The 16,321-nt window shown below is 38.9% G+C and overlaps 1 protein-coding gene across 3 annotated transcripts; it reads right to left on the bottom strand.

Moving 5' to 3' along the window:
• Positions 1-15,979, bottom strand: tdrd7a (tudor domain containing 7 a). 3 transcript variants are annotated; one of them, XM_006790832.3, is made up of 23 exons: positions 15,618-15,842; positions 15,453-15,521; positions 15,045-15,274; positions 14,776-14,920; positions 14,494-14,608; positions 14,266-14,361; positions 13,873-13,901; positions 13,379-13,419; positions 12,944-13,114; positions 10,376-10,804; positions 10,017-10,213; positions 9,176-9,368; positions 7,535-7,646; positions 7,169-7,380; positions 6,517-6,651; positions 5,856-5,939; positions 5,596-5,730; positions 5,382-5,492; positions 4,634-4,808; positions 4,241-4,410; positions 3,515-3,708; positions 3,072-3,232; positions 1-1,022 (listed from the first exon to the last, which is right to left on the bottom strand). In XM_006790832.3, the coding sequence occupies exons 3-23, from the start codon at positions 15,246-15,248 to the stop codon at positions 799-801; spliced, it is 3,333 nt and encodes a 1,110-aa protein (XP_006790895.2). In that variant the 5' UTR covers positions 15,249-15,274; positions 15,453-15,521; positions 15,618-15,842; the 3' UTR covers positions 1-798. The 3 variants fall into 3 exon arrangements, with proteins under 3 accessions (XP_006790895.2, XP_006790894.2, XP_006790893.2); XM_006790831.2 differs by lacking the exons at positions 15,453-15,521; positions 15,618-15,842 and adding an exon at positions 15,901-15,979; XM_006790830.2 differs by lacking the exons at positions 15,453-15,521; positions 15,618-15,842 and adding an exon at positions 15,895-15,978.
• Positions 15,980-16,321: the final 342 nt, after the last annotated feature.

Genomic DNA, 16,321 nt, shown 5'->3' with positions numbered 1-16,321 from the left:
AACTGGACATGAATAATCTGAGCTTCTTTAATATTATAAAACAACATATTTCAAACTTACTAGACAGCTCTTTCGCTTGACAAAAGTGCCTTTAAAGGTTAGAAGAAAGGTAGAAATGTGAAATGTAAAAGTGAAATCAGGGGTTAAATGTGCAAACACTAACTTTACAACATTAAAACTATATTGTCCATTATACAAAATGATACTGGAAGGCAGAGGTTAAACTTGAAATCTTTATACGGTGCATGCTTTCTATATTTTGAAAATACACATCACACTTGCAAGAATCTGCTGACAAGAAATTGTTCATCCCCCCAATATTTGCCCAACAAACCGTTAAACTGACATTGATGATATAAGGAAAAATTTAATGGATTTATGACCCTACCTAGAAAATTTTAATCAGAATTAAACTTTTTGAGCCAGAAGGTAGGACACACATGCAAACCTCCCACAAAAAAAGAAAAAAAAGACAAAAAAGACAAAAAAAAAAAAAACAACCAAAAAACCCCCCAATTTTTTCAGAAGTATACATTTCAAATATATATTATATAAATAAACAGCTGGATTCACTGCAATATCAAATTCTGCACAGTCAGCTCAGCTTAAAGAAAAAGCAAAACATGCAATAAAGAACACATATGGCTGAACTAGAACCAAAAGAAAAATGCAGGAAATTTTTATTAACTTCAAGACTGTGACCCTACCAAATCTCAAAAGTCTTCGTACAGAATAATGCAACACTGAAACAGAACAAAGGACATTTATCCCCATGCTTGTGTTTCCATTCTAGGAAGTTCAAGATAGCTCGACATCAATCGCAGTAATAACTGTGTGGATCCAAAGGTCCTGATTATCCACTGTGGTGTCCACTAGGTAAACTGTCAACCTGCGCTCCCAAGGCTCACCTTTGACCTCCGACACATCTTGCACACTGTCCACCACTGCGACCAGTGCACGATTCTCTACATGATTTCTGAATAACATCGAGGAATCCTCTGACCATTGGTGCTGTGTTACGCCTGTGTGATCAGGAAAAGGAAACAACTAGTATGTGTACACCACAGATTTCATATAAAACATGGACATGTCTACTACAACACCCCCCCACGGACTTTTGCATTTTGGCTTCCACTCTACTGATTGGTAGTAGTGACTATGTTTGGATTACATTCGTCACACCTCTCTGATCTTTCAACTAACAAAACCTCCAAATAGAACTCTCAGTCAGCTGGTAAGTTGCTTCTGATTTTCCTAGAAGCAGGCTAAAATAGACCTTTGCAATTGCGGCGCCCAAACTTTGGAACAGTCTGCCTCTTCATACTAAGATCTCTCCAACACTCGACATCTTTAAAACCTGTCTGAAAACACTCTTTTCAGACAGGAAAAGAGTGTTTTCCTGTTAAAAGCTAGTGAGTAAACACTCTTTACTTACTAGCTTTTAATTTTGACTGAGGTTTTGTTTTGTTCTTTGTGTTTGTTCTACTTTTTACCTTTTTAAAATGTTCAACACTTTGGTCAAACTGTTGTTTTTAAAACGTGCTTATAAATAAATTGATTGATTGGATACTAGGTTGGGCTGTCAAGTTAAGTCACATGCAACAAGATTTACTTGTTGAACACTTCTTTGCAAGTGGCAAGCTAATTGTACCTACCAATGGAAGAAATAAAATTCAACCCCACACACACCGATACTCGTATCGATATTGAACCGTTCGATACAGTGCTTTTGGTTCGGTACGCATATGTATTGAACAATACAAATTTTTTAATTTATTTGATCAACTTTTCTTCTGACGATGCTGTCTGTGTTGAGCGCTCAGTGGATCTGTGTTAGACTATTCCGCCTAGGCTGCACTTCGAGCGCAGATCCACTGAGCGCAGCGCAAGCTAGCAAGACAGAAGCTAAGCTCATTGCAACATGGCAAATTGAACCTCCCCCACCCTCATTCAGATCTGGCCTTTGGAACTATTTTGGTCTTCATGTGAAGCATGACAAAAGTCATGGACAAAAGTAAAACAGTATGTCGGATGTGCCCCGCAATGCTCAATTACATGGGTGGGAACTACTGCGTTAGCGCAGTTAGCTCGTTAACGTGTTGACGCTGTCCAGCCCCACGCACGGGGCGATCCGCGGTAGCTCGTTAACGGAGATTTGCCGTGTTGTGGCGTTAACGTCATTTCAGATTAACGCTGACAGTACTAGTGGGAACACAATGAATATGACTGCACATTTATGCCGACATCATCCTAGTGCAAAGACAAGTGGAAGCAGACAAAAACAACAAGCATGCATGCTACAAACTTTACCCGAGTCATTTAGACCAGCGGTCCCCAACCCCCGGACCGGTACCGGTCCGTGAGTCGTTTGGTACCGGGCCGTGAGAGTTAAGGCTCAGGTCTGAAATGTATGGTTTTCAGGGTTTTTATCGGTTTTCCGTGTTATTTTGTTATCGTTAACTCAGTTTTCCTGGGTCTTTTCACGTGTGTTATGAATAAATTTTCTTTTTTTCCCCAGTACCGGTACTAGTTTTATTTTGTTGTATTTATCCACGACACCTTAAAGGTCGGTCCGTGAAAATATTGTCGGGCATAAACCGGTCCCTGGCGCAAAAAAGGTTGGAGATTGCTGATTTAGACAGCCGTTAGCACATGATTCTCCTTATGGGGACCTGATATGTTTAATATGCTGCTGAGAATATACCCCAGAAAAAGCGTATAGTATAGCTTTTATTTTGGAAAGAGTCATTTCTCTGTAATAAACTCTTTTCCAAAGATGAGTGATTTCTCGATCAGATAGATTTATTTATTTTTTATTACTTTGTTTCAGCAACATTAAATTTAAAAACTGTACTTTTGAGTTAAAATATATATTTATAATTTTAATGAATGACAAATTAAAAAGACAAACATTTTTTGTATCGAAAAAATGTCAAACCGTGAAGTATTGAACCGAACCGTGAATTTTGTGTATCGTTGCACCCCTAGTATCTATCTATATCTCTCTATATCTATCTATATGTAAAAAAAACAAAACAAAACAGTGAAGCTATATGAAGACAATAACTCACCTGCCAGTTGTGCAGTCATAGCCTGGAAGGGCAGCTGTCTGAACTCCTCTATTAAGGGCCTGATGAGCGTACTGTGGACCAGCTCATGCTTACCGTAGTCCAGCTGGTAGACAGACACCAAGCCATTGGAAAGACTCCCCTTCACCTTCACACGGTGCCAACTACATACAGGTAAGCATCGGTTAAGCCAGTGACCCTGACACAATAGCAACCTATTGATTTTAAACTGTGAACCTTGGCATCACACAGCAAAGCAGTTGAAGGTTTTCTTCCTAATATAAACTTATAAAGGAAGAATTCTTTAAGAATATATTTTATAATTTTGGAATCTCAAAAATATGCTACAAAGACAACAATGTGTTAGGGAAGGAGAGAGAATAAATGAAGTAGTTGATTTGTTTCGGAAAAACTGACAGACCTTTAGCAGCCATGTGTCAACTTACTTTTTGTCTATTTTGGCAGCATAGATGTGTCCTTTCTGGATGGTGGTGGTTGGGTTGGTCTTCCCTGTCTGGTTGTAATAAAGCATCATCTCCCCCATCAACACCACCAGCTTATGCAGGTCATGCCAAGCTTGCAGCACAAAGTAACCAGGGTGGCATGCCACTGGTATGAACACATCTATATTCTGACCAGGCTGAAAGAAGAGGACAAGGAAAATGACTTCTTGGTACTCCAGCTTTTTTTGGGTCTGGAATAACCCCAAACCCATATTCTTTACAAATTTAATTTGACCATAATCTGTACACCGATGTGAGAAATTGCTTATACACACACACACACACATTACATACTTTGGACAAATTTGAACAGCAAGATTATGTTGAACTTTTAACTGGAACAATTCTATTCATTTTCAATGCTTCAACGTTACAGTTTTATTGTTGGACTGTAGTAGAGTAACTGCATGTTTCACCATGCAAAACAATTGTTTTATTTTAAACTAAGCCTTGATGAGCTTCAGTTTATTTCTCTGAAACAAACCACTTTGGCTTCACCACGCTCCCTTCTAAACCAACTTTTTTCAGATTGGCTTCCCCTGGGAACAAAAGCATTTAAAGGAGAGGTAGGGAAGAGTTTTGTGCTTAAAGCCAGGGCTGTGTGCTTGAGACTACTATTCTTGCAGCGATCTTTTACTCCCAATAGAAGGTTATCTCATCTTCACGCACCAAGGGGAGATCCAGCGGAGGTGGCAGCTGAAGTAGTTGCGTCTGAGTTTTGGTGGTAGCATCCCCGCCCCCTGCTATGTGACATGCCTGGGGTGAAGCCTTCACAGTGGGATCTGTAGGATTCGAGACTGAGCTGCTGAGAGACGACCTCTCCATCACAGGAGTGAGACCTACAAGTTTAAACAGCACCCCATTCAAAATATTATATTAGAGATTATGTGCTTAAATAAAAAATAAAAGGTCAGGTCAAATGTTGACTGCTGGTAGGAAGTATTTCAGACCCAGAATGTTTATGATGATAATAATAATAATAATAATAATGGATTGGATTTATATAGCGCTTTTCAAGGCACCCAAAGCGCTTTACAATGCCACTATGATGTGCACCATTACCTGTATTCATGTTGCAACTGGTGATTGTGTTGTTGTTTTGTATTGTGAGCTTCTTCCACAACTCTGACTGGGCCAAGTGATGGTTGATGCTCTCGTCCAAATGCTGACCGTCAACGCCAATGAAAAGATACATATAGACAAGCGTGTCCTTTGTGTCCTGGTTTAATTTCAAGATCTGAAAATGAAAAGAATGGTTCAAAGAATACATGGACAAAATGTACAAATTGAGAGCTTAAATTTATCGTGACTGCTTTACACAGTTGCACTTTGGAGTTAACTGATATTTAACTGCACGTCTACTAATGAATCAAAATACGACAACCACAAGTCTAACACACTGTTAGAACCTACAAGACCCGTGATTTGCCCTGTGATGTACAGCACTAATACAGTGCCAGCAGATCCTTTATTTTGTGCATTTTGAGTGAAAGAGCCAACACAAATCATATTTGGTCCAACACATTCTCATTATCCATCAGAAGTTCATGGTTTGTGGATCCCCAGACCAGTGCTAGTAGATGCTGTCCATAGCTCTTCCACTAGCAATGCTGGTTATGGTATGTCTCAACAGTCAAATCTTTCCTGTTTAGAGATACTTCATTCCATTTACCTGAAAATTTGTCAAAAATCACTCCGGTCTTTCACACTGGCCATTATTCCAGAATGCAATTACAAGTTACTGTGCTTCAAAGTGAAGATTTTATTATCAGCAGCATTTACCAAGTCTATTTTTTGATGTAGATATTACCTTCATTTTACAGGCTTCAGAGCCCATAACAGCCTCCTTGACCCACAGAATGGCCTCTTGGCTCCAGTCTCCCTCAGGAACAGGAAGGTCAGCTAGGCGACATTTAATAGCCTGGGGAAGACCCAATTACAAACTTTTACATGTGTTACAAAACTCGTGAAGCCTGTCTGACCACTGATTTCTCCATCACCTAGAACAAACACAAGTAACTAACCTGTGGTGGGATGATAATGAAGTCTTTCAAAAGAAGAGGGGGGATCTCCCGAAGATCAGTGAGTTCTAGTGTTGCTGGGACACCAAAGTCAATGATGGAAATCTCCATCACTCTGTTACCGTACATGTTGGTGATCTAAAAATAAAAGCAACAGATGATGATGATGATCTTACTGGTCATGATTTTTGATATTCTCAAAATATTTCTTTAAATTATTTTTTAGTCTTCAAACAAATACATTGCCAATATTTGATTCCTACCTCAACTCTGGCCCATTTTTCTTTGTAGCGAGCTAGACAGAACTTGCCAATGAAGGGCCTTGACACCAGGAACTCAGATGTGATCTAGTAGGGGGAGAAAAAAAAAAAAAAAAAAAAAATTAACAGTGTTAGAAAGCTTCGCCCATTCCACAGGTGAAACGGCAATTGCAAGGAACTCATATCTGAGAGAAGTACAAATAATGAATAAAACCCAGTAAATGACAGACAAGTGTCTGAAGTCTTTGGTGGGGATCAAATGCACTGTCAACGAGATAAAAGACAGGAACAAAAAAGGAAGCCATTCGTGCTCAAAGGTCATCCTTAAGGAAAAACTTCCAACAAGAACATTTTTTTAAAAACTAGATGTTTTTTGCATTCATTGTTCTTTGTATTTAAAATAAATGCATGCTTCTGAAAAGCAATTTAAACAGCCAATGTGAGGTACAACAACTGTACAAAAACCTCATTGTCCCTGAGGCCCAGTATGGGGAATGTATTTTTCCCCTCCTTATCTTTATCACTACACTCTCTCAGCTGTTTATAACTTCTCACAAAAACACAAGCCGAAAAATACAATCCTGCACACATAGTATGTGGAAATACCCTTATTCCACTGTCTTCCACTCTTCCATGAATGTATGTACTATAAAGTATTATATACCTGGGAAATGAAGTAGGCCTCTGTTTCTTCTAGTAACTTGCTCAGTCTTGCAGTTCCACGGGAAGGGAGCTGGCAGTACAAGGTGCCATCTTGACACACATTTGTGACAGACACATCCTGATAGGTAACATTTACCTACAGGCAACAGTATCATATTAGACAATGCTGGAAAAATTCATCAAAAACTTGTGTGATGCAGCAATGATGATAATGGTTAGAGTCTCACACACAAAACAGTCTTTGCATTTTCATATTATTTCTGGCCATTTGATGAGCTAAAATGAGTGCATTATGCTTCAATAAATGAAACCCAGATTCATTTATTGAAGCATAATGAACTAACAATAAAATAACAAGCAGCAAGCTCTGCCTGAGGGCTAACAAATCACTTTGCTCCAAGCTGAATATAAAACTGCAGTTTCCAAACCACCCACACACGCACGCAAACACACACCCCTACTGTAACATAAGACACAATAAAGTACGGGTAACACAGCACCACTTAGTGGTTATGTTGAGTTTAAAAGAAAAATATGAAAAGGGGAGGAAAAATAATTACAAATCTAAGTCTTCCCCACTAGAATTAATTGTCCGACCACAAAAAAAAAAAAAAAAAAAAAAGAGGTAAATCCTCAATAATATGTAAACCTACAGACAGAGGGTTGTTCATGGTCTTGTCCTGTAGAACCTTCAGGCAGGCGGAGTTGATGTTGAGGTCGTCATCCTGTGAAGTATCATAAAGTACTGCTGTAGGAACTTCACTCTCTTGGCATGGCTCTAATGTTTCCATCAGCAGGATCTTTCCAACTGCCACATTATCCATAAGTGAGCGCACCAATGGATGGGAGCTGAATCCTTCTAGGCCTAACAGGAGGATAGTAAAGAAATAGAAAAAGATGAAGACAATGGCAAGACCATCAGGGTAACAGTGATTCCTAAAAACATTTTGTTCTCTATCTAGAGATTGAGTTTGTTCTGTATAAAACAGTTAAACAGAATTTCCTAATGTTTTACGTACCTGCAAGCTGAACATTAGTGGCTTGAAAGGGCAGGGAAAGAAAGTCCCTGTGTAGTTCCAGCAGATTTTTCATGTTAGTCTCTACAGAGAAGCCATAGTCCATGTAGTAAACCTGACAGACACACAGAGAGGTTCTTTGGTTTCACATGTCTTCGTATACATACACACACACACACACACGTACACACACACACACGTTAAATATTATAAGACTTTTGGAGACCTTTTAATACACATTGTATTGTGATGGAGCTTAAACAGCAGTCTCACACATGTTGAGACTGAACTTACAATAAAAACAACAACAAAAAAACAAACAAACAACCATACAGAGTATTAATTTTAAAAAGTAAGAATGCCCTCTTTGCAAGTGTACATAAAGTTGGTTTAGTTTAACATTAGAACCACAAAGGGGGTCATTTTAACCCCTTGGCATTTAAAAAAATCCTTTTACCTCTGTTAAAATAAAACCCCATCATCTCATATTCCTACACAGGGCTTATTCATCAAATACTGAATTTCTAGGTGTGCTGAATTTTAAACAAATATTTTAAAGATGCTATAACATGAGCCAGAGCTAGACAGATGTTATAGATAAATAAATGTATACATTATAGTATTTAGATTTTTAAAAAAAGCTCCCAAGGTGAGCATGGGATTCTGAACTAAAGCAGAGTGGGAAAGAGGTGGGAGTGTGCGACCAAACATGTGGAGAACTGGCCATTTTACTGACTGTACAGAGCAGCGAGGAAACCATAGCTGAACCCAACTGAGAGTGTACAGTATGGAGAACTAATCCGAGGGAAATACATTTTTTTGTTGCAAGAGAGGTCAAAATGACACTGGAGAAACCCATGCAAATATAAATATTCCAGTGTGTCAAGGTTAAAACACTTTCAAAGCAAACTATGTTGCCTATCTTAATTTGCGTAAGCATGCCACTTTCGTAAGCCACTTGTCCTTAAACTTGCATTTTTTTTATTTACATAGACTAACAGCCACACTATCAAACTCATCTTCTTCAACTAATTCTTAAGAAAGGGAAACAGTAGTACCATTAGATTTTAATCCGCCAATATGTGGGATCATCTAGACTGAGAATGAAACAAAAAGAAGAGCTTTGAATGACCTTCAATATGCCTGGAGAACTCTTCCTGAGCACCACTTCCAAGAAATTCCAAGAAATTCCAAGAAACAGAGTTCAGTCTGTGTTAAAGAGTAACATGTGGGCATACCAATATGGACTTTCAAGTCTGTTCAAACTTTATATGCTTTACTTCTATTCATGTTTCATAAATCACTGCCACCATCTCCAATTTTGTCAGCAAAATATAGAGAAATGAGACATGGATCAAGACTTTCGGACAGTTAAATGCTCTTACACTTATAAAAACTGCCTGATGGTTTAGCCAAATTAAAAAGCTTGGCTCTATCAATATAATTTACTGAGACGTATAAAGGGGATTAAAAAACAACAACAACAACAAAAACAGTGACATTGTGTGTCAGAAACTCTCAGGGTGACTAAAATTGTAGTGGGTGCAACTAAATATTTTAAATATAAACATTTAGGACTTTAAGGACTCATAAACACACTAGCACAGAACTATAGTTAAAAATAAATAAATTCAAGAAATTTACCTTGACCTTGTTGGGGCCTGTGACCTCTAAGACCTGTCCTCTGGCCATCTCAGCTCCATCCTCACCTCTGACGGCTACAAGCTGACCAACTATGGGATTAGACACAGGATGCTGAATGGAGTTTTGGCTGTAAAAGGTTTGCATGGCATCCTCCATGGCTTCCTGGGCGTTGGAGTAGTTCTCACCTACATACCTGAAGAAAGACAGATTTTTATCAATTCACTCTTCAATTTGTCATAATTTACTGTGGGGGAAAACATTTTTGTATTTTCAAATTAAATCCAAATAATGAAGGTTGCAAGACATGATTTTAGTCATAATAAATCACAAACAAACACAAAAAAAAGACTGAATTGATATTATGTAATAATAATAATAATAATAATAATAATAATAATAATAATAATGGATTGCATTTATATAGCGCTTTTCGAGACCCTCAAAGCGCTTTACAATTCCACTATTCATTCACTCTCACATTCACACACTGGTGGAGGCAAGCTACAGTTGTAGCCACAGCTGGCCTGGGGCAGACTGACAGAAGTGAGGCTGCCATATTGCGCCATCAGCCCCTTTGGCCATCACCAGTAGGCGGTAGGTGAAGTGTCTTGCCCAAGGACACAACGACCAAGACAGACAGAGCTGGGGATCGAACTGGCAACCTTCCGGTTACAAGATGAACTTCCCAACCCCCTGTACCACGGTATGTTTATAACAAAATTATTTTTCAAAGGTTTTAGATTTTTCTCTTCCATTTTGTTGACTGGGTTTAAATTATTTTTTAGATTTAATAATGCATTAAGAAGTACAAAAATGTCTGCATTAATAAAGTCTGTCTCACCTTACAGTAACGGCATTGGTGGTCTTGACTTCAGTAACCAGCACTGATGGGTATTGCACTGAGGGAAGAACTAAAGAGGGAGGAACCACAGGACTCAGGACCTTCAGACCAGAAGGAAGAGGATGCCTTATACCCTGCTGGTTTTCTCGACCGTCTGTGGGTTTTATGTCTGCTCTGCTTGATTTGTAGAGGATGGCCTGATCACAGGAAAGAACGAAAACATAACCATTGTTAGAATCATTGTTGTTTTAACTGCAAACAATCACCATTTTCACCCCTACAGTTTCTGTATTACCCATCAGAACACCTACTGCTGTTTACTCAACTTATACGTCACCTACACTGCATCAATCTCTTACCTTCTTCTTGTCATGTGGCGAGGGGTACTCCACATTGCATATATCAAGCAAAAGAGACAAGTTGTCCAGCACATGCTCAGGGAATGGCACCTTGTATGTCTCCATAAAAAGTTTGGGCATAGCATGGGCCCACAGACCCTGGCTGTATTTGGAAAGGAGCTCCTTTATTTTCTGACGAACATCAGCTGAGACAGCACACGGTTTTGATGGAGGACATGGTGTAGAATTAGAAGTGGGATTGAATGTGACTTGTGTACAAGGGCTTTCAGGTCTTGAGGGACATGAAGAAAAATGTGTGCTGGTAGTGCTTAAATTGTTGGGCGATGCTTGCGGAGTGCTGGTGGTGCTCTTTAAAGGAACAGGATATTTCTTGTTAGGCAGAGGAGGGTACACCAGCCGGTCGGCTCGGTTGGTGGAAAGTTCCTCTACCTTTGGAAGAAGATAAATGAGACACACAAAAAAGTGAAAATCTTAAATAAAGCCATTAAGCATACAATCAAAGACAGTAACACACCTCCAACTTACCCCCATCTCTAACACCCTTCTCTGTCATTCTAACCCTCTCCATGACCACCTTCACTAAATCCAGGAATCTTACATGTACTCCTGCCTGGCAGCTCCATTAAAAATCTTTGTCTAATAAATCCACTGTACCTCATTTGCACAATTCCAAACCATCTCAACCTTGCCTCAAACTTTGTCTCCTCAAACTTTGACTCATTTTTAATCTTGTCTATCCTGGTCATTCCCAGTGAAATTCTGAGCATCTTCAACTCTGCTACCTCCCTCTCATCTTATACGTGTGTATTCTGTCTTGCATCCAACTTTCTTCTTCACTCCAGTGCATACCTCCATCTTTCCAGACTCTCCTTCACCTGCTCGCTACTTTTACTACAGATTGCAATGTCATCTGTGAGCACCAAAGTCCAGGGAAACTCCTACTTGACCTCATCTGTCAACCTGCCCATCACCACTGCAAGCAAGAAGGGGCTCAGAGCTGATCCCTGATGTAATCCCATCCCCATCTTGAACCCATCGGTCACTCCCATTACACACCTCACCACCATTTCAGTGTCCACATACATATCCTATACCACCTCACATGCTTCTCCTTGCCACTCCTGACTCCTGACCTGACTAGCTGGCACCTTATCATATGCTTTCTCTACATCCACAGAGACACAGGGCCTGTCTCAATATGCGTACTTGTGCGTACTTGCGTTCTCGTGATACGTCATCAGTCGAAGACCAAGTACTGTTCCAATTCAAAGTACGCATCAAGCCGAGAACGCGAAAAAGTCCCGGATGTGTTCTCGCTCCGCCTGTTTTATCAAGCATGCATTGGTGGTAACTTGTGTGGACTTGGTACAGCTAAATATCCCAGAATGCATTTCGTCCAAAACTCAAACGCAGCAATGGTGGACGACCGGGGCTAAAAACTTTTAAATATTACTCTTTCTGGGTCACAAAATAAACTTAAGTTATTTTCAAGCTAGAATGTAGCTGTGTAAGCTTCAAATATCTGCTCGATTTATCAATATATCATATATTTCCAAACGTGCTCTGATGTTTTTGGAGACGTCTGTGACCCGCCAGCTCTATAGCAGATAGTGAGGTCGAGGATCACTAGAGCCGACGAGAGCAGCGGACTCCTGGCACATCATTTTCAACCCCCCCACGGTCTTTTCACTACTCAGGTTAAACAAACCCCAAACCCCAGCAGCTGTCTATTGTATTGAGTGTCCACTAAAATATAAATAAAAGCGTTCTAACATCTCACCTGCTTGTTTTTATTAAAAGATACATGTACACTATTTTTATTTTATTTCGCTACTAAGGTTAAACATGATATACAAGTCACTTAGATCACTTCTAAATGTTAGGTTTATTACAGTGTTTTATTTGTTCCTGAGTAAATCGGTTTGGCTGTGATTAAAGTTAAGCTTCATAGCATATTACTCACAGTTAAATTAAGAGGGGACGGCAGTAAAAACTCCGGACCTGTGACATCATCAAGTACGCTGGTGTTCCAATTGTACAAATCGTGAGTCCGTGCTCACGTTCTCGGCAAGTCCGTACTCCCATGCGGTCTTGGCAAGTCTGGCCTCCCCGAGAACGCGAGTGCGTACTCAGAATTGAGAAAAGGCCACAGTGAAGCTCCTTCTAGTGCACTCTTCTGGCAGGAAGCCATACTGCTGCTCATTGACTGCCACCTCTCTTAAGCTAGCTTCAACAACTCTGAGGCATAGCATTACTTTTTCCTTTGCTATAGGTCTGAAAACTAGTACTGGTAACGATTTCAACTAAAAATACTATCACTTCCTAAGAGTTTGTTAAAAAAACAAAAAACAAAAACTTGACTAAAAGTACTTTTTTTAAAAGGCATCACGATACGTCCACAACCACCTTTACTAACCCTTTTTCGGCATTTTAAACTACAAGTTTTCAAAATAATTGATTCTGAGACTGCAGAACTGAGTGTGAAATTGAAAACTGTCACTGGGTTTACAACCTAATATAAAACAAGACATTAAAAAGAACAAAAAAAACCCAAAATACTCAACTTACCATACACACGTGTGTCCACTTTACCATGTCCCTGAGCACCTGAGGATGGAGGTTCCGACTGAACGTATCACAATAGAGTTCTGAGAGTTTTGACATCCACAGTCCACTGTAGTACTTCTCCAGGAGCTGACTTATTTGACTCTGCACCAGCTCCACGTCATACTCACTATCCTGCATGGAGGGATTTGAACGATCATGTGTTGCATTGCCACCTATGGGTTAAAACTTTCTACTATACCATATTATCAAAACTATGCAAAAGTTATTTTCTTAAACAGAAAGCATCGGATGTGACTTCAGTGATCAAATAGTTCAACTGAAATAGTATAAATATGGATTCTAAGTGTATGTATTAAGAAGTATTAAGATTGTCCTGACCATCTAAAGAGCACTTTATATTCTAATATTGACAAAATTAACAGCAACAGACCGTACCTGGGATTGGCTGGGCATAGATACTCTCTGTAGGTTCACTTCTGAAAAATGTTTGAAAAGATAGAAATTAAGTAAATACACTTTGATACAAGCCAGTCTCAAAAGCAGAGCACTGCTGTTTGTTGTTAATCTTTATACATATGCTGTATTAACTTCTTAAATCAATCATGAGCACTAGAGCAAAACTTTGTTTCAGATCCTATGATTATTGTGACCATGTATTGTTCTGAGCACTATAGCTGATAAAAAGTCAAACACTTCAATATGGTGCTGGTTAAACTGTCATCTGTGCAGCTGATTACAAGAGTGATATATTGTGATGCTGCACAGCCAAATTCACTTTAACAAGCTTGGTACTGTTTGTACTTTTCTTTAGTAAAAGCAAATATATGCAAAAGCACTATATTTGTGTAACTCTTGTTATACTTGGATTCAACTTAGAAAGTTGTGCTATGAGAAGAAAAAAGAAAAAAAGAAAGAAAAATCTCAAATACCTTTGGAGTTCAGCAAGTTCTTCTCTTTCCTGTTAGCAACATAGATATCTTAAAGCACAATGTGATTTCATAACAATAAGCTGTCACTCAACAGTGATATTGTTTTTCATTCAATAGTAAGCTAAATAACTTGGCCTGGTGTCTCACTCAAATGTTTCTCAATTATTCTTTTCTTGGTTTTGTCACATTTTCAAAGCCATCAAATCTGACTTTAATGCTGATATAAGATTACTTGGGTCATGTTTTAGTTTAAACTAATATTATAACTGGAGTAAGGACACAGACTTTTGCATTCATGTAGCTATGATTCTTAAAGGCTATACATACTAAAATTACACAGTACATTTTTTTGAGGAGAGCTTGAGCTTAATTTGCCCACAAGTGTATCTTCACCTGTTAAGTGTAACACATGCTGGTTTTAAAGCTGGTTGAGGAGCTGGTTGTCTGTGTTCAACTGGTGTGATGGAGCTTAAACCTTGGTCCAACTTCCTAGCATTTGAGAAGAGTATGACAGAGTGTGACAAAGAATTTCTGCAAAGCTGAAATTACAGTTACATAAAGCTATTGTCTAACTATTGCTTATAATTCCTTGAATAAATAAATAAAGCAGATATTATTTACCTGTAGTCCCCTGAGGCACTGAAAACTCTATAGCCACCATAGGTCCAAGAACGGTTTTTTGGTGAATAACATTTACTATGGACTGAAGGTTGGCGGAGTGAAGTCCTTGGCCTCACTAAAACCAAGGAAAGAAAAACTAACCACATAAATAATGACCAATGTTTCCCCACAGATACAGTGTATGAAAACCTGCCCAATCATTATGACATTAATCTTTTTTTTTTCTCTGTCTAAGACGAGACCATGATTAATTAGTTGTTCCAACTAAGAAACACCTCCTACCATTGAGCATGTATGAGGTGGGAGGCTTGAATCTCATCTTGCAGTTCACAATCTGGGAGCGACCAGATTTCTTCGAGGTTTTCTGCCTGGCAACCAACTGAGCAATGTTGGCAGTCTCCTCATACACTGCAGCTAAGCACTGTAACTAAGGTAAAGATTAATACAAATTTGTTTAATAAAAATGTCTAGCAGTTATATGTCTCCCAGTTCTTTGATGTTTGATGAGGCAGTAGTGTAGAGGGAAAACATTTTTTAAACAATACACTCACCTGACCCATGCGGTACTCAAGTTTCACAACGGAGGGAATGCTTCTGAGGTAGTCCTCGAGCTTTGAGAAGCCCAGCTTCTCCAGAGGGATGTTCTCTCCACACAGTGACCGGTACTCTGACTGAAGGTTGTCAATTGACACACCGTCTTTGCTGGACTGGAGGACAGCCCGCAATATCCTCTTGACGAACTCAGCATCTGCCATCTTGGCAAACTAAGACTTGTACAGAACTGAGAAAAACAGAAAGCAAAACATGTTCTTAAAAAAAAACAAAAAAAAAACAAACATAACATTGTAACAAAAAGGTGAGCTTCGACAGCACATTTCTTATTTTCAAAGAGCTCTGATATATTTTACAGTTTGGATACTTTAAAAATCTACAAATCTTTGGTCCCCAAGTTAACATACCAACACGTTTGGGGAACACTCATTATGTCCGAAATCTTTTTTTTCTCCACTCAGGTTCATGAATTTAGCCTGTAAAGAAAGTCACAGAAGTGACCAAAGATTAGGTAGGAGTTTCAGGTGTCAAAAACCTCACCAATAAGTTTGGTGTGTGAGATTTTGGTATACCGCGTTTGTATCATTGATGCAAAGAGCAAAATCTCAGTGCGTCATTACTGGACTCCTTTTTAATCCTCATGGAGAAAAATGGCGCAAAACGCGGGAGTTGGCTAACGGCTAACTGTTAGTACAAAGTAGCTCGTTCGGAGGTCGGAAACAGTCCTTCATTTCGGCCCACAGTTGACATAAACCATACACCAGCGAAAAAACATCTATATTGCGCAATTAACATCAACTTAAATTTGGTAATTTTATCGACAGGGAGACGGTTAAAAGTTAATAGTACCTGCACCTGTTTTGAGTCGATAACCAAACGCCTGGAAACTCTTCTCTCGCGAACTCAAAATCTCGCGCACGCCCACAACTCCCAGTAGTTAATTATCGTGAATAGCACAATTTTGAACCGCCTCATATACGTTTAAACATTACGTCGCTTTTTTAAAATTTGTCTCGTAAACATTTAACTAGCTAACACATATTTTCTTACATCACACAAAAAAGGTTTAATAATTTTTTTTGAAAAGATGCTTTTAAGTGTTGTGGAAAATTTAAACTTTTATCGCAAAAAAAGACTATTTCACTATTCTCAAAGCAAATGTTTCTTGTAAATTTATTATTAGTATGCTGTTTTGCATCATTCATACAATATACCAGTAATTTTGCATCTGGTATAATTGTTCAAAAGTATTAATCCAAATAACATCAACTCTAGG

The sequence above is a fragment of the Neolamprologus brichardi genome, chromosome 6 (genome assembly GCF_056152115.1).
Source record: "Neolamprologus brichardi isolate AB-2024 chromosome 6, ASM5615211v1, whole genome shotgun sequence".
Classification (NCBI taxonomy): domain Eukaryota; kingdom Metazoa; phylum Chordata; class Actinopteri; order Cichliformes; family Cichlidae; genus Neolamprologus; species Neolamprologus brichardi.
This window is presented reverse-complemented; position numbering and strand designations above follow the sequence as displayed.